At 35.6% G+C, this 19,352-nt stretch overlaps 1 protein-coding gene across 17 annotated transcripts in view; it reads right to left on the reverse strand.

The window, feature by feature from the left end:
* Nucleotides 1–19,352, reverse strand: part of N4BP2 (NEDD4 binding protein 2) — an 86,325-nt gene that overhangs the window by 56,651 nt on the left and 10,322 nt on the right. For 11 of the 17 annotated variants that reach the window (XR_015725521.1, XR_015725522.1, XM_087864189.1 and 8 more), the window contains exons 2-3: nucleotides 16,411–16,507; nucleotides 804–1,146 (exon numbers count right to left, since the gene is read on the reverse strand). The exons of 1 other annotated variant lie outside the window; for it this stretch is intronic. Coding sequence is in view for 12 of the 16 variants with exons in the window: in XM_087864189.1 (XP_087720315.1) it covers nucleotides 804–1,032 (229 nt within the window). In the remaining 4 variants the exon portion in view is untranslated. Of the gene's footprint in view, nucleotides 1–803; nucleotides 9,120–14,629; nucleotides 14,729–16,410; nucleotides 16,508–19,352 lie in introns of those variants that run through there. 5 more of the 17 variants (XM_087864185.1, XM_045815837.2, XM_087864187.1 and 2 more) reach the window with 5 other exon arrangements.

Consider the following 19,352-nt stretch of genomic DNA (forward strand, 5'->3'; position numbering starts at 1 on the left):
AACTCAATTCTCACCAAAAAAGTCCTATGAGGTACATACTACTATTTTTCTCATTAACAGATAAGAAAACAGACCCAGAGAGCTTAAGTGGCAGAACTGGAAATATAACCCAGGTTTCTTGACTCCAAAGCCAGTATTGTGAAACACTGTTCTCTCAGCATCAACTCCTAATCAGTTCTCATTCCCACAATTACAATTATCTTTTCACTCAATAAATATTTACTGAGGTTCTATCTGAATCATTGCTATTTTAGGGGCTGGGGATACAGCAGTAAAAACAGTTTATAAAATCTGTCTTTATGGAGCTTACATCCTAAGACAGTGGTTCTCAACTGGGGATGATTCTGGTCCCCAAGGGACATATGACAATAGATGGAGGCATTTTTAATTGTCACAATAGGCTGCTGATGGTTGTTACTGGACTCTACAGAGGATAGGCCACGGATGCTGCTAAACATCCTATGATTCCCAGGAAAGCCCCTCACAACAAAGAATAATCCGGTCCAAAATGTTAATAGTGCCAACCTGTTCTAGAGGGAAGATAAAAAGAAATAAAACATAAAATACGGTATCTATATGTACATCTTATATCTAGAACTGTATATTTCTTGAAAGCAGAAAAAGCTATGCTTTCTTCTTCATATCACTCGCAATACCAACTTAGTATCTTGCCCAGAGCAGGTGCTCAATAAATTAACAAAACAGAAATAAGGCAGTTATTTTTCTATATTACTACTGGTCACAACACAGTACATGAAGTCTTCTTATACGATGCAATGGGTTCAAACTAAACTTTTTCTCACCTTTGAAATCACATTCAGAAAGCATCAAATACACTACATCGGGATCCAGATCAGAAAACATCTCTGAGATACTGGTGAAGAGTTCCTCCTGATCAACTTTTGTCTCACACATGGAAGGAAGAGTAGTAGTTGGCTCCTCATGACTAGCAACACCGGATACGACAACTTCCTTAGAGCTTGCAGTCTTCTGAAAAGGATTTCCCCCAAGATTTTTCCTTCTCCTTGGCATTCTGACTTCCAAAACTAAAATGTTTCCCTTTTCTTATTTAAGATGTTTGATATTTAAGTCATACCTCAAAGAAAACATGGTTAAATATCTTGCACAATCCAGCAGTAATAGGACCTAAAATAGAAAGCAAGTAAAAACACTCAGACTATATAGTTATATTTCCATTTCTAAAATCGGAATGACATCTTTATTTAACTCTAAGAAAGTACCACCAACTCTGGTAGCAAAGCCAAAAAGCAGTCAGACAACTTCTCTCTCTGCAAAATATTCAAGTTTTGCCAGGATTGAACATGTTAAAAATCAAGATATTAACAAATATAATGAATTTTCACAACAGTGATACACTGCTTTAATGTCATTATTTCATTTTTGAAAACCATAAAACAGTATTCACAATGACAATGCCTACTGAACACCTACATTTGGATGTCTAATAGGCATTATAAACTTAACATGTCCAAAACTGAGCTCCTGATCACCGCCTTCAAAACTTCAAAACTTAACATGTCCGAAACTGAGCTCCTGATCATCCGCTCTTCTCAGTATTTTCCGTCTCAATTGATACAACTCTATTCTTCCAAATGCTCAGGTCAAAAATCTTGGAATAATCCCTAACTCCTCTCATCCCACATCCAACCAGTAAGCCAATTCTGTCAATGCAACCCTCAAAATGCATCCAGAATATGACCCTTCCTCACTATCTCACTGCCACCACAGCCTGTTGCCTAGATTATTGTAAGTCTCCAAACCAATCTTCTTGTCCCTTCAGTCTATCTTTCTGTAGTAATCAGTGTGACTCAGTTAAACTACAGGTCAGATCACACATATCTTCTGCTTAACTATCTACTGGCTTCCCATCTCACTCAGAGTAAAAGCCAGAACCCTTTAAAGGGCCCATAACTCAGACATGTGTTACTTCAGTACTGTCATCCCTAAACCTGTTTGCCTTGCTCAGTGTTGCTCCAGCCACACTTCGCCTCCTTGCTCTTCTTCAAACACACCAGCCATGCTCCCTGCTGGGAACCTTTACATTTGGCTCCCTCTACCTACTACTCTCTCAGATATCTATAAAAGTTTATTTCCTCAACACCTTCCTACCATTACTCAAATGTTATCCACTCAAGAAGTCAGTCCCCCAACACCATTCATCCTACTTTCCTTACTTGAATTTTCTCATAAGACTTATCATCTTCTAACGGAGTATGTTTCACTCATTTTTTTATTGTATTTACTACCCATGTTCAAGTAAAGTGTAAGTAAGCTCCACAAGGGCAGGGACTCATTGTTCCAGAGAACCCCAGACAGTTTACTTGCTTTCTCCACTTGGATCTATCTAATAAACATTTCAAATTTAACATATCCAAAACTAAATGCCTGATATTTTCCCCAAAATCTGCTCTAACCATTTGGTCTGGCTACTGTCATCATTCACTCATATTCTGGGGTCCTAAATGCTCTCTCTGCTTCCAACCCTTGTCTCTTACAGTCTATTTTCAAGCCAGAATGATCAGCCAGAATGATCTTTGTACAACATACAACATACATACATAAAGCAACACACAACAAGTCAGAATGAATCAAGGTCTGCTCTAAATCCTTAAGTGGTTCTCCACGTCACTCAGTAAAAGCTAAAGTTCTTACAGTAGCCCATCTCCCTGCTAGCCTTTGATATACTCTTCCCCAGGATATTTGCACTCCCACTCCTTCAAATCTTTATTCAAGTATCACAATGATTTCTTCCTTGATTACCCAATTTAAAATCATGTCCCCCCACTCCCTCTGCCCCCATCTCCCTTTCCTCTAACCACCCATTGTCCCTTAACACCCATTCTATAAAATTTACCTTTTAATTAAATTTACTGTATCATAGCTCTCTCCATCTTCCAGAACAGCATTGTCAATACGGCAGCCACTGGCCACACAACAATTAAGTTAAATTACACCTTTCTATATTAATAGCACAGAAAGTAGAATTCAGAGGGGGAAAAAATTACCAGAGACAGAGAAGGACATTATATAATCATAAAGGATCAGTACACCAAGAAGGCACAGCAACCCTAACTGTGTATGCACCAAACAAAAGAGCCACTAAATAAGTGAAGCAGAAGCTGACAGAACTGAAATAAGAAATGGACAGATCCACAATTACAGAAGCTTCAAATCCCTCTCTCAACAACTGATAGAATAACTAGACAGAGTATGAACAAGGACAGAGAGCACAATAACACCATCAATTAAGGATAATCAACCCTTATAGAACACTCCACCCAACGAGAGCAGAATACATTATTTTCAAGTGCCCACCAAATATGTACCAAGAAAGACCATATCCTAGGCTTTAAAACAAAACCCAGCAAATTTAAAAGAACTGAAATCATACAAAGTGTACTCTCTGACCACAATGCAATCAAACTAGAAATCAATTAACAGAGAGATAACCGATAAATTTCCAAACACTTGGAACTTAAGCAATATACCAAATAATCCATGTGTCAAAGAGAAAGTCTCAAAAAAAATTTAAAAATACATTGAAATGAATGAAAATGAAAACATACTGTATCAAAATTTGTAGGACACAGCTAAAGCAGCAATGCCGGAAATTTATAGCAAATTTATAACCAAATGCATACAACATTACAAAAGAGGAAAAGTCTCAAATCAATAATCTAAGCCCCCACCACAATTACCTAGAAAAAGAAGATCAAAACAAACCCAAAGCTAGCAGAAGGGAAGAATAAAGATAAGAGCAGAAATGAATAAAACTGAAAACAGAAAAGCAAAAAAGAAAAATCAATGAAACAAACTGATAGTTCTTTAAAAATAAAAATGACAAACCTCTAACATGACTGACAAAGAAAAAAAGAGAGAAGACACATACTACCAATATCAGGAACGAAAAAAAGGATATCACTACAGAACTTTGTGTGATGAAAACTATAAAACACTGACGAAAGAAATCAAAGATCTAAATAAATGGAAAGACACAGCATGTTCACGGACTAGAGGATGGAACATAATAAAGATGTCAATTCTTCCCAAATTGATACACAGAATTCCTATCAAAACCCCAGGAAGAGTTTTTGTGGATATGGACAAGATTATTCTCAGATTTTTTTATGGATATGGACAAGATTATTCTCAAATTAAATGGAAAGACAAAGGAACTAGAATAGCTAATACATTTTTGAAAGAGAGAAATCAGTCAACTCAATTTCACAATTTGTTATATCATTACACTAACCAAGGCTGTATGGTGTCAGTAGAGGGACAGACATATAGATCTGAAAACAGATTATAGATTTGGAAACAGAAGTGAGAACCTAGAAATACACCAACATAAATATACCCAACTGGCTTTTGACAAAAGCATAAAAGCAATTTAATGGAAAAAAAGATAGTCTTTTCAACTAATGAAACGGCAGCAAGTGGACATCCACAGATTAAAAAAAATAAACTTTGACCTCAGTCTCACACTTTATAGAAAAATTAACTCAAAATGGATCAAGAACTTAAATCCATAAAACTATAAACATCTCAGGAAAAAAAAAAAAAAAACAGGAGAACATCTCCAGGACCTAGAACTAAACAAAACACTACAAGTATGATCAATAAAAGGAAAAACGGATAAAATATACTTCATCAAAATTAAAAACTTTTGCTCTGTGAAAGACCTTTTTAAGAAAATGAAAAGTTACAGATTAGAGGAAATATTTGCATACCATATATCCAACAAAGGACTACTATCTGAAATATATAAAAAACTTACCAAAACTCCACAGTAAAAGCCAAACAATTCAATTAGAAAATGGGCAAAAAGCGTAACACCAAAAGAATATACGAATGGCAAACAGGCGCACAAGAGATGCGCAACATTATTAAGCATTAAGTAAATGCAAATTAAAACTACGCCCAATGAGATATAACTTCACATCTATCAAACTGGCTAACATAAAAACTAATGACAACACAAAATGTTGGCAAGGATACAGAGAAACTGGATGGCTCATACACTCTGCTAGGAATGAAAACAGTACAGCCACTTTGGGAAAGAGTTTGGAGGTTTCTTTAAAAACTAAACACGCAACATTATATAACAATTCAGCAACTGCATTTATAGGCATTTATCTAAGAGAAATGAAACACTACGTTCACCCAAAGTTTATAGCAGCTTTATTCATTATAACTAAAAACTAGAGAACAATTCAGATGTCCTTCAATGGGTGAACAGTTGAACAAATTACTTCCATTCCATGAAATACAAGTTAGCAATAAAAAGGAACAAACTAATGATACACAAAAACAACCTGGATGAAATTCCAGAGTTATGCTGAGTGGAAAAAAGCCAATCCCAAAAGGCTATATATGGAATGATCCCATTAACATACCATTTTTGAAATGACAAAATTACAGAGAGAACAGATTAATGATTTGCCAAGAGTTAAGGAAGCGATGGGAGAGGAGGGCAAGTGGGTGTGGCTATACAAGGGTAAGTTGGGGAACTCTTGTAGTGATGGAAATGTTCTATATTAATGACAATATCCTGGTTGTGATACCATAGTATAGTTGTGCAAAGATGTTTCTGGGAACTGGGTAAAGAGCACAGGAGATTTCCCTGTATTCGTGAATTAGAACCACATGTTAATCTATAATCTCAAAATGAAAAGTTTAATTCTGAAAAAAAAATTCTGAGTAGACATACTACTCACATTTCAAATGCTCAATTTTTTTTTTAAAGATTTTATTTATTTTATTTGACAGAGACAGAGACAGCCAGCGAGAGAGGGAACACAAGCAGGGGGAGTGGGAGAGGAAGAAGCAGGCTCACAGCGGAGGAGCCTGATGTGGGGCTCGATCCCATAACGCCGGGATCACGCCCTGAGCCGAAGGCAGACGCTCAACCGCTGTGCCACCCAGGCGCCCCTCAAATGCTCAATTTCTACATGTGATTAATGATTACCATATTGGAGAGCAGAAATAGTAAACTATTCCATCAGTGCATAAACTTCTATTGGACAGCACTGTTCAGGAATATAAGTTCCATGGAGCAAGGAAAATAAACTATAGAAGCAAAAAGTACAAAGAGGAAGTTATAAAGAAAAAACTATTAACACATCTAGACACATTTAAATGTAAAAGACCTATGTATCAGAAACAAAATTAGGGGAAAATATGTACAACATACAGCAACTGTCTCCAATTTTTCTTCCTCCACTCTTTCATAAAGAGGTCTTTGCTTCCACCATTTCTTTTTTTTTTTTTTAAAGATTTTATTTATTTATTTGACAGAGATAGAAACAGCCAGCGAGAGAGGGAACACAGCAGGTGGAGTGGGAGAAGAAGTAGCAGGCTCATAGTGGAGGAGCCTGATGTGGGGCTCGATCCCATAACGCCGGGATCACGCCCTGAGCCGAAGGCAGACGCTTAACCGCTGTGCCACCCAGGCGCCCCTGCTTCCACCATTTCTACAACTACCCTAAAATTATCTTATCTATCAACAGTGCACGAGGGTTCCTTTTTGTCCAAATCCTCATCAACACTTATTATTTTTTTGATTTCAGCAATCCTGACAGGTGTAAAGTGGTATCTCATTGTGGTTTTAATTTGCATTTCCCCAATGATTAGTGATGTTGAGCATCTTTTCATTTGTCTGTTGCCTATCTGTATGTCTTCTTTAGAAAAATGTCTATTCTTCTGCCCATTTTTAATCAGATTATTTGTTTTTTTGGAGGTTCCTCAAAAAATTAAAAATAGAATTACCATATGATCCAGTAATCCCACTACTGGGTATTTACCCAAAGAAAATGAAAACACTGATTCAAAAAGATACATGAACCCCTATATTTATTGAAGCTTTATTTACAATAGCCAAGACATAAGGGCGCCTGGATGGCTTAGTCCATTAAACGTCCAACTCTTGATCTCAGCTCAGGTCTTGATGTCAAGGTCATGAATTCAAGCCTCCATGCCCAAGTATCCATGAATAGATGATTAGATAAAGATGTGGGATGTGTACATACACACATACACAGTGGAATATTACTCAGCCACAAAAAAGAATGAAATTTTGCCACTTGCAACAACACGGACGGACCTAGAAGGTATAATGCTAAGTGAAATAGCCAGTCAGAGAAAGACAAATATCATATGATTTCACTCTATGTGGAATTGAAGAAACAAAACAAATGAACCAAGGGGGAAAAAAAAAAGCCAGACTCTTAAATGCAGAGAACAAAATGGTGGTTGCCAGAGGGGAGGTAAGTCAGGCGATGGGTGAAATAAAGGGGATTAAGAGTATGCTTATATTGATGAGCACTAAGAAATGCATAGAATTATTGAATCATTATATTGTACACCTGAAACTAATATAACACTGTATGTTAATTACACTTGAATTAAAAACTTAAAAAATTTTTTAAAAGGGAAAAAAAGAGTGCTAGAGATCTTACACAACCAAAAGGTTCTGGTACCTTCTCCTATATTCATTTCAAAATACACGCCATTCTAAACAAAAATAGTGAAAAAGAAGCCAAGAAAGGCTCTGATTTTCCCTGTGATTTATGTTGTTCTTTTTATGTCAAATATTAAACTGTTTTCCAAAAAAGATAAAAATTGCCCTTATCTAAATCACTATTGATGTTACATGTCAATGATAAAAGTCAATGAATAAATTCACCAGGAAGATGTAACAATTCTACAATTCTAAGTTTGTATTCAACTTGTAAAACTGCTCCCTCTGTAACTATTAGAAAAAGGAGCACCCCCAACAAAATAGGAAAAAAAGAAGGGATGAACAATAAGGACACAGAAGATCAACAAATAGTTTGACTTAATAGATCTATACAACACTGGACCAAATAACCACAGAATATACTTTATTTTCAAGTACACATGGAATTATACTAGAAATTAGTAACTAAAATATAACTAGAAAACACAGTTGTTTGAAAATTAAGAAATACACTCCTATACTTGAGTCAAAGAAGAATTCCACTATGTTAGTGAAATGGTAACATCAATTTAAGATAATAGTTAAAGGACGTCTGGGTGGCTCAGTGGGTTAAGCATCCAACTCTTGATTTCAGCTCAGTTCATGATTTCAGGGATGGGAGATCAAGCCCCGGGTCCAGCTCTGCACTCAGCTCAGAGTCTGCTTGTCCCTCTCCCTCCCACTCTGTCCCTCTCCCTTCTCCTGTCCCCCCCCAGCACTTTTTTTTTTTTTAAAGATTTTATTTATTTGACAGACAGAGACAGCCAGCGAGAGAGGGAACACAAGCAGGGGGAGTGGGAGAGGAAGAAGCAGGCTCCCAGCAGAGGAGCCCGATGTGGGGCTCGATCCCAGAACACCGGGATCACGCCCTGAGCTGAAGGCAGACGCTTAACGACTGAGCCACCCAGGTGCCCCCCCCCAGCACTTTCTAAATAAATATTTTTTAAAAATAAATAAATGAAAATTTTAAAAATAATTAGATTAATATTAATAGAAAATATTTTAACCAAATAAATATATCCAAACTTGTGAGATAAACCTAAGTCATGCACAGAAAAAGATGCATACATGCCGGGTGCCTGGGTGGCTCAGTTGGTTAAGCATTTGCCTTTGGCTCAGGGTCATGATCCCAGCGTCCTGGGATCAAGTCCCAGCATCAGGCTCCCTGCTGAGCAGGGACTCTGTTTCTCCCTCTCCCATTCCTATCCCCTCTGTTCATTCTCTCTCTCTCAAATAAATAAATAAAATCTTTATTTAAAAAAAATACACACAAATGCATATATTAGGAAAAAACAAAGGATGAAAAATCAACTGTCCAAACATTCGATAAGCAGTTGGCGGCAAGGGGCAACAAATCAAACCCAAAGAAACTAGAAAGGAAATAACAAACAGCAAATACAAAATAGAAAACAAATACACAATAATAGGGATCAAAAATATCAAAAGATGGTTCTCTGAAATCTAAACTAGTTAAAAAAAAAAAAAAACCGTTATTAAGAATAACAAATCCCTGGCAAGAGTGATCAGAAAAGGGAGAGAGAGGGGCGCCTGGGTGGCACAGCGGTTGGGCATCTGCCTTCGGCTCAGGGCGTGATCCCGGCGTTGTGGGATCGAGCCCCACATCAGGCTCTTCCGCTATGAGCCTGCTTCTTCCTCTCCTACTCCCCCTGCTTGTGTTCCCTCTCTCGCTGGCTGTCTCTATCTCTGTTGAATAAATAAATAAAATCTTTATTAAAAAAAAAAAAAAGAAAGAAAAGGGAGAGAGAAGGTACAAATTACCAGTATCAGACATGAAAGAGGGGACATCATTATCCAGTCCACAGACATATTCAAAAAAGAGAGAGATCATAAACAATTTTATGCAAATAAATTTTAAGCTTTAAATGGAATGCACATTTCTAAAAAACACACATCATACCATTTCTGAAATAGATCTGATAGTCCTGTATCTATTAAAGAGATGGATCTATAACTTAAAACCTTCCCACAAAGAAAACCGTAGGGTCTAGGTAGCTTCGTCAGTAAATTCCACTAAGTAACCTGTAATACCAATCTTACACAAACTCTTCTAGAGACTAGTCAAAGAGAAACACTTCCCAACTCATTTTATGAGGTCAACCTAACCCTGGTATCAAAACCTTACAAGGATATTAAAAGAAAAAAATTACAGGCCTATTTCACTTATGAAAATAGATGCAAAATTCCTAAGCAAAATATTACAGTAGTAATACATAAATTGTGAGTGATATGTTATAAAAAATATAAAAATTAGTTATTTATAAAAATGTATCACAACTAACCTGAATTTAGATTATAAAGTTCTTTTAATATTTGAAAATTAATCAATGCAATACCTGGCATTACCAAAATAAAGCAGAAAAATCACATAATCAACTCAATATATGTAGAAAAACAATTTGAAAAAAGTCAACATCCTCTCAAACTACAAATAGAAGGGAATAAAGGCATTTACAAAACACACACACACACACACCCCTCATACATAATTATGAAATGCTACAAGTTTACCCTCTGTAATCAGAAATAAGATGACTGCTATCACCATTTCTATTCTACAGTACTACATTGTACCAGAGATCACAGCCAGTGCATTAAGACTTGAAAAGGAAATAAAAGTTGTAAGGATTGGAAAAAAAGTAATAGAACTATCACTATTCACAGGCAATACTACTGAGTACCTATTACCCAGATAATTTAGCAAAATTGCTAAACTATATTTCTCTACACCAGCAATCGGAAAATAAAAATTAAATTTAATGGTGTAAACCTACCAGCAGCATTTACACAGCTGATAAACCCCTCCCTCAAAGAATGTCCTAAGGACATTACCTTCTTTTAAGAACAGAGCCATTATCAGAATTTTCTCATCATTCCACTTAGAAAAATGACCTGTTCCAGGGCTTAGCCCCAGGTTCTCTTCTTTTCTGTGATTTACCCACTTCTTTGGTGACCTCACCTAGTCTCATGGCTTTAAACATTAACAAAAATGCTAATAATTTATATCTCCAAGCTGCACCTCTTTCCTGACCCCAGACACTTATCAAACCACCTACTAAATATATCCACTTTGTATATCTAATAGACATCTCAAACCAGGCATGTCTACTAAAAGTGATCTCAATCTTCCAATGCAGATCTGTCCTATCTACAATCCTCCAGTTTCAGCTAATGGCAATTTCTAGTTGCTGAGGCCAAAAAACTAAGAGTCATTTTTGCCTCCTCTTTCCTTTACACTTCATCTGATCATTCAGCAAATCTTGGCAGTTCTAAATTCAAAATATAGTCAAGTCATATGACAACGCTTATGTTTAATCATCTGAAGAAGTGCCAGACTGTTATCCAAAGTGGCTGCACCATTTTCAATTTCCACCAACAATGTATGGGGATTCCCATTTCCTTATATCCTCACCAACACCTGTTATTATCCACCTTTCTGATTATGACCCTAATGGTATCTCATTGTAGTTTTTTAGTTGGTTTTTTCTTCCCTCATTGTACTTTTGACCTGCATTTCCCTAATGATTAATGCTGTTGACCATTGTTACATGTGCTTATTAGCATTTGTATATTTTATCTAAAGAAATGTCTATTCAGATCCTTTACCCATTTTTAAAGTTAAGGGTTACTTGTCGGTATTATTCAGCTGTAAGAATGCTTTATGCATTCTGGATATGAGTCCTTTATCAAATATCTTCTCCCATTCTGTGGGTTATCCTTTCACTTTCTTGATGGTGTCCTTTGAAGCACAAACACTTTTTATCTTAATGAATTTACCTATATTTTTCTTTTGTCACTTACACTTTTGGTGTCCTATCTAAGAAACCACTGCTTAGGGGCGCCTGGGTGGCTCAGTCGTTAAGCGTCTGCTTTGGGCTCAGGGTCCTGGGATCGAACCCCACATCAGGCTCCTCCGCTGGGAGCCTGCTTCTTCCTCTCCCACTCCCCCTGCCTGTGTTCCCTCTCTCGCTGGCTGTCTCTCTGTCAAATAAATAAATAAAATCTTTTTCTTAAAAAAAAAAAAAAAGAAAGAAACCACTGCTTAAACAAAAGCACAAAGATTTATGCCTATGTTTTCTTCAAAGAGTTGTACAGTTTTAGCTTTTATGTTTAGGTCTTTAATCCATTTTTACTTAATTTTTGTATGTGGTATGAGATAGTGGTCTAAGTTAATTCTTTTTCATGTGGATATCCAGTTGCCCCAGTGCCATCTGTTGAAAAGACTATTCTTTCTCCAATGAATGGTCTTGGTACCCATGTCAAAAATCAATTGACCATAACTGTAAGGGTTTATTGCTGTATTCTCAATTCTATTTCACTGGTCTATACATCTACTCTTATGCCAGTATCACATCATCTTGATTTGTAGTTAAGTTTTAAAAACAGGGGACACCTAGGTGGTTAAGCATCTGCCTTTCGGCTCAGGTCATGATCTCAGGGTCCTGGGATTGAGTCCCACATCGGGCTCCTTGCTCAGTGGGGATCCTGCTTCTCCCTCTGCTTGTACTCTGTCTCTCTGTCTCTCTGACAAATAAATAAAATATTTTAAAAAGTAAAATAAAATCAGGAAAAGTGAGTCTTTGAGCTTTGCTCTTCCTTTCCAAGACTTTTGACTATTCTGAGCCCCTTGGATTTACATGCGAAATTTAGAATTAGTTCACTAATTTCTGCAAAGAAGCCAGATTGAATATTGACAGGGACCCTGTTGAAACAGTAGATCCTAAGTCAAAGGTTTGCTTTAAAGCCTCCAATACCTCTGCATTTCACATAGAGTAAAAGCCCAAGTTCTTAAAATGGCCTACTTACAATACTAAACAGTCTAGTTCCCTAATAACTCTTTCAAATCATTTCTTGCTACTCTCCCTCTTGTTCTTTCTTAAATTCACCCAGTATTCTCCTATTTCATGCCCTTATACTTAATTCATAGCCTGAAATGCACTTCCCCCAGATACCTACCTGACTCACTCCTTACAAGACTTTACTTATGGCACCTTTGTAGCGAGGTTTCCCCTAAGCATCCTATGCAAAACCGTACACACGCACATTCTCTCCATCTCCCTTTATTTTTTTTCTCCAAGGAAATTACTACTCTAGAATCTCGATGTTTATTTTGTTTAATGTCTGTATATACCCTTACACTAGAAAGTCAGCTCTTTGAAGACAAAAGATTTTGGTAATTCTGTTCACTCCTGCCCTGCGATCACTAAACTAAATAATGAGTACCAAAACTATATACCAATACCAAAACGATGTCTAACACATAGTAAGCACTCAATAAATTTCCGCTAAATGAAGGATTAAGGTAAGGAAAAAGAACTAAGAACAGGTATAGAATTCTAAAAAGAAAGAGTAATACTCAATAAAAATTTAAAAGTTTAACCCCATTAATAAAATGAAGTTAAAAAAATATTACTTGAGGTGCCTGGGTGGCTCAGTCAGTTACACGTCTGACTCTTGATCTCTCAACTCAGGTCTTAATCTCAGGATCCTCACATTAGGCTCCACACCCATCCTCTCTCTTTTTTTTTAAGAGAGAATATTACTGTAATGTCAAATATTATTGTTATGTTGCCTAATAGATAAAAAATAATTTTTGAAATAATAATAGCCATTGTTGGCAGGGCTATAATGAAATAGGAATTCTCATACACTGTAATGAGAATAAACTAGTATAACCTTTCTAGAAAGCAAACTGGCACTATGTATCAAGAAATCTGAAATTACAGTTGACGTTTGAACAATGTTGGAGAGGTGTTAAGAACACAGACCACCCAGTCAAAAATTCACTGAAAGCTTCTGATTTAACTATTAATAGTCTATTGTTGACTGGAAGCCTTTCATAGAATATAAATATAAAGTCAATTAATACAAATTTTGTAAATGTATTACATACTGTTTGGTTAAAGTAAGCTAGAAAAAAGAAAATGTTATTAAGAAAAATATAAAGAGAAGAAAATATATTTACAGTACTGTACTATAAGGAATTTGCATGTGAGTGGATCCGGGCAGTTTAAACCTGTGTTGTTCAAGGGTCAACTGTACTTATATTCTTTGATCCAACAATTCCACTTTTAGGAATTCAACACAAAAAATAATCAGATTTACATATATAAATAGATATTTACGCAGAAATGTTCAAACTACAGTAACTTTTTACAAAGAAAACCTAAAAAACAACTAAGCAGTGAGAAAGGAATGATAAAATAATTTCTGGTGATAGTAAGTATAATTTATTAAATACTAACACACACCAGCTAGAATGTTAAGATCATGATTTTACTTAACTCTTAAAATAGTAAGTAATATTATGCCTATTTTGCAAATAAGAAAACTAAACACTAGAAAGGATAAGTATCAAGCTAAGGCTCTTAAGTAGCAAAACTGGGACTGAACCCAGATTTGTTAGACTCTACTAAGCCCAATATCCCTTTATATTCCTAAAATGGAATCTTATACAGTCATTGAAGACTATATTTTGGATAATATTTAATTGACAGGTTTTTTTTTAAGACAATGTTAGAAAAGAAAGCAAGACACAAAACCAAATATAATTTATACAGATACCCAAATGGGACTAGATTAGATTGTAATATTAGACTGGTAAAGAAATCTCTGGGTAATGGGATTACAAGTAACTTTATTTTTAGCATACTACTCTTTTTATATACTACTTTCACATTTTCCAAATAATCTATAATATATACATACTTTAATAATCGGGGGGGGGGGGGACCAATCACTATTATCAAAGCTAAATCTTAGACTTCCCCTATACTTCCTCCAGCTGGCAAACCATACATCCCTTCCACCTCTTTTTCCATTGTGTCTATTTATATGGAAAAAGATATAAACATGTAAGCAGCTTAAGTGTCCAAACAATATTTAGTATAGTGAGGAATCTCTATAAAAACATACACTACCACCCAAGTACCAGTTTTACTTTATATATCCAGATTATTTCAATAGCATTTATTCACTTGATAATGTTCAACTCTTTTATTAACTGATCTTATCCATCTTCCTTTTTCCATAAAGAGAGCCTTATTAATACACTAGTTCAAACAAGATTATGTAGCTTCTTCACATACATACCTGACCTAGAGAGTGTATTCTAAAAGGATATGGGAAATAAGGATGGGTAAGGTTTGATATATTATGAGAAATGTGAAAAAACTGGCTCAAATGAAGAACCTAAAAACAAATAATATAAATTTTTGTTAATAATGAGACCATGAATATTTAAATTTCATATACACATTTTCCAAGCTCTTCTACCTCTATTATTTAATTTATTACTTAATTAATCTTCTACCTCTATTATTTAATTTTAACTGAGTATCATCAAAATATTTCAGCATGGTAAGCAGAAGTCTTATCAATTCGAGTTGTTTTTTTTTTAAACAGATAAATATATATTTTTTTTAAACATCAAAAAAAAATTCTGGGTTAACATGACATTTATAAAAGTTGTAGAGTGAACATGAACTCTAACAGTGGTACAGCAATAGTCAATACTGCCAATAAAGTGAATATACCACTAAACACCACTTCAAAGAAATCCTTCCTATTGAAAGCTATATCATCAACACAACACTAAAAAAATTTCCCATGTCATTTTATGAATAAATCTGCTATATTTATATAAGGACTACTAATTTTAGATAACTTACCTTTACAGAAAAATACCAGAAAATAACAAATTTCTATAACAATCAAGAAAGATATTCTATTTAATATATGCAATATCAACCATCTAGAAAGAACAGGCCTAAGAAAATTGATACTAACAATCAAATTTATTAATAATACTTTGGCTCCTTAAAACCAACAAAAAAGAAAGAAAAACAAAAAGCATCTCTTTATAAGGAATATATATGGAAGTCATAGGACTCAAAACACTGTATCATCTCAAACAAGATCAAGAAACATCTCTTTCAGAAACGAATGCTACCAAAACCAATCTATCTTTACTGGGGATTAAGTTACCTACAAAATTATTTTAAGTGTACCACTGTGATATGGGCAAGATAAATACTAAATCTCATCAAGGTACCAAAGGATGTGTCACACACACAAAAAAAAAAAAAACCAACCAGCATTTACAGAAAATGTAATCAAATTAAGGTAACCAGTAATCTTAAAATGTATCTACCTGACATAAGAACTATTATAATTGATCACTGAAGACATCCTCAATATCAATGGATAAGAGTATGGCTAAATAAATTATGATAAAAATCACCCTTTAGAATACTAGGCAACTATTAAACAGTTTAAGATAGAATGAAGAAACCAAATGTGTGTAGAAACCCAGAAAGACCTCTGAGACATATTCTTAAGGGAAAATGCCAGTTGCTAAATAACATACAGCTTTTGGCCAAAGAATCCAGGAAGATGTAATTCTCTAGAGTTCTTCAATGCTTTCTGTAATCCTTCATTACTTACTGCCAGGACTAGTCTTGCTTGGTTATTTTGGAGCCTCACACTGTTGGCTTTACCAACATATTTTCATCTATATGTGTTTATTTCCCCATTAGCCATGTTCCTTGATAACACAGATTATGATATATACTCCAATCTCACAGTTAGCCATAGTTCCATACATAAAATAGGTGCACAAATAATATTTGCACATGAAGAATAGATAAAATATGAAGAACCATTTTAGAAGCAGAGAAACTAAAACATTAAAGGGGAAAAGCAGGACTACAATACAGTTGTTTTATACAACCACAAGCTCTTTGAGAAATTCTAGTAACAAAATCCGTGATTACATTTTCCTCCTGAGAGATTTTTATTTTAATCACTCAAATAAAAATGCTTGAGAACCTATGTGTAAAATATTCATACTATATGACTTTAATGACACTTACCATCTGTCTCACATTGATGCTAAGAACATGCTTATTAAGGCCACAGTTGATATCTGCAAACTCTACAGCTCTTCCTGTTATCCAACATGTCTTCTTACTACAAAAATGTATATTATACATTTTATATATAATAAAGGCAAATTTATATCAAACTATAAACCTAAATGAAATCAAAGTTCAAAACATGTAATACTTAGAATATAAATACATATGATATTGTACAGAGAAAGCCGCAAAAGTAAAAAAAAAAAAAAAAAGAAGAAGAAGAAGAAAAAAAGACAAAAAGACCAGCCTCATTTGCCACCTCTGGAGGTAACTATAACTAACCCTCTGGAAATGGTTATATTAAAGGAAGAAACTAAGTATTTATTCTCCAAGTAGAACATTATTTCAAAATAACAAAATAGCCATAATTGATGAGGGAAACTTCTTCATAGAAGATGACTATGCAAAAGGAATGTAGAATCTTAATATTTATAATGAGCAGCTGAACAAGAATCAGCAAGCATCAATGAAGGCTAAAATCATTAGGTGAAACAGGTTAATAGAGATTTACCTATTGCCAAAGTGCCATCCACAGATGACTTATAGATGCAAAAAGAAAAAGATAACTTTTCAATAAAATGATCTGGTTGTCACCCCCTCAGCCTGGTGATGAAGCGCAGCATCAGAATGATGGGACAACTAAACATTATGTGCTCTTAGTATGAAACAATATGAATACACAGCATTACTAAATAAAGTACTCTTCCAAAAATCTTTAACCTGAATCTGAAACACCTTTAGATCTAACTCCCAGTTTAAATATGGGGGGGTGGGGGGGGAAGAGTACAGGGACAGAGGAGAGGGAGAGAGAATTCTAAGCAGGCTCCATGCTCAGCACAAAGCCCAATGCGGGGCTTGATCTCATAACCCTGAGATCATGTCCTGAGCCCAAGTCAAGAGTCCGACGCTTAACCAACTTAGTCAGGCAGCCCCTAACTCCCAGTTCATAGAAAATACAGGGGATAGAGGAAAAAGTTATACTACACCATGAACGAATGGTCAGCAATAAAAAAATGTCAGACATTTTCAACAGAGTTAACAAATCTGTATCACGGAGTAAGAAAGGGAGAGTGGTGGAGAGATAGGTAAGAGAGGCAGTTCTATAATTTAAAAAAAAAAATCAAGAGACAACTAAATGCAATAGGTAGCTCTTGATTTGAATTTGGTATTTAAAAAAAACAATGAAAGAGGTGCCTCGGTGGCTGAGTCAGTTAAGCATCCAACTCTTGATTTTAGTTCAGGTCATGATCTCAAGGTTGTGAGATCAAGCCTCCCGTCAACCTTCGCCTTGGGCATGGAACCTGCTTAAGATTCTTTCTCTCCCTCTCCCTTTGCCCCTCTCTCCCTAAAAAAATTTAATTAAAAAAAAAAAAAAACAATAGGGGCGCCTGGGTGGCACAGCGGTTAAGCGTCTGCCTTCGGCTCAGGGCGTGATCCTGGCGTTATGGGATTGAGCCCCACATCAGGCTCCTCCGCTGTGAGCCTGCTTCTTCCTCTCCCACTCCCCCTGCTTGTGTTCCCTCTCTCGCTGGCTGTCTCTATCTCTGTCAAATAAATAAATAAAATCTTAAAAAAAAATTAAAATAAATAAATAAATCCTTTAAAAAAAAACAATAAAAGAGGTTTTGGGAACAGTTGGAGAAATATGACTATGGTATGAGTATTATATATTAGGGAATTACTGATAATTATGCTAGGAATAATCATAGCTGCATAGCTATATCGGAGAATATCCTTTTTCTGGGATATATGCTAAAGATAATATGTCTTCTTATAATTTTTTTAAAAGAGTAAATTTCAAACTAAACCCTTAAACAAAACTGAGCAACATCCAGAATATATACTTATAAATGTATAATACTCAAAAAGGAAAAACCATTGGGCGCCTGGGTGGTTCAGTCGGTTAAGCATCTGCCTTCAGCTCAGGTCATGATACCAGGGTCCCAGGATTGAGCCCCACGTCAGGCTCCCTGCTCAGCAGGGGGTCTGCTTCTCACTCTCCCTCTCTCTCTGCCTCTCCCCCTGGCTTGTGCTCTCTCTCGCTCACTCTCTCTCTCAAATAAATAAAATCTTAAAAAAAAAAAAAAGGAAAAACCAAAAAATAAATTTCACTCACCACCATTAATTTACTTTTAAATGGTGAAAGAAATTTATATGTACATAACAGATATGTAAAGTAAATGTGACAAAATTTTTAACAATTACTGAATCTAGAAGGTGGGTATAAATGAGTTCAATGTACTATTCTACTTTTCTGTATGCTTAAGTATTTTCCATTTATAAAAGTTTCTAAAACGTACCACGCTTCAAGTAAACTAGTTTGTCTAGTCTACAAAGTAAAAAATCCTTTTTTAATCCAAATACCAACACTTAATTTGAAACTTCTAATTCAAATATGCAAGTTTTCATAAAGCAGAGTAAAGGTTATATCTGGTTATCTAACCATATGTGTTCTGAGAAGAAAAATTCAATCACGCTGTAAGTAAAGGGAAGGAAGAAAATGAAAGAAGAAATCTTTTCTTTTTTTAAGATTTTATTTGAGAGAAAGAGAGCACAAGAGCGAGGTGAGGGGCAGAGGGAGAAGCAGACTCCTCACTGAGCAGGGAGCCCCCTGGGATTCTGGAATCATGACCTAAGCTGGAGGAAGACACTTAACCGACTGAGCCACCCAGGTGCCCCTGAAAGAAGAAATCTTAAAGGATAAAACTGAAGGAGAGGCTCCTGGCTAGCTCAGTCAGGAGACCAGATGACTCTTGATCTCAGGGTTGTAAATTAAAGCCCCATATTCGGCATGGACCCTACTTTAAGAAAATTAATTTTTTTAAATGAAGAAAAGGACCCTGAACTGGGGCAATGGGCTATCTGCTCAGCGGCAAGTCTGCTTCTTCCTCTCCCTC

Source organism: Ursus americanus, chromosome 8 (genome assembly GCF_024610735.1).
Source record: "Ursus americanus isolate L20-20 chromosome 8, mUrsAme1.1.p, whole genome shotgun sequence".
NCBI classification, from domain to species: Eukaryota; Metazoa; Chordata; class Mammalia; order Carnivora; family Ursidae; genus Ursus; species Ursus americanus.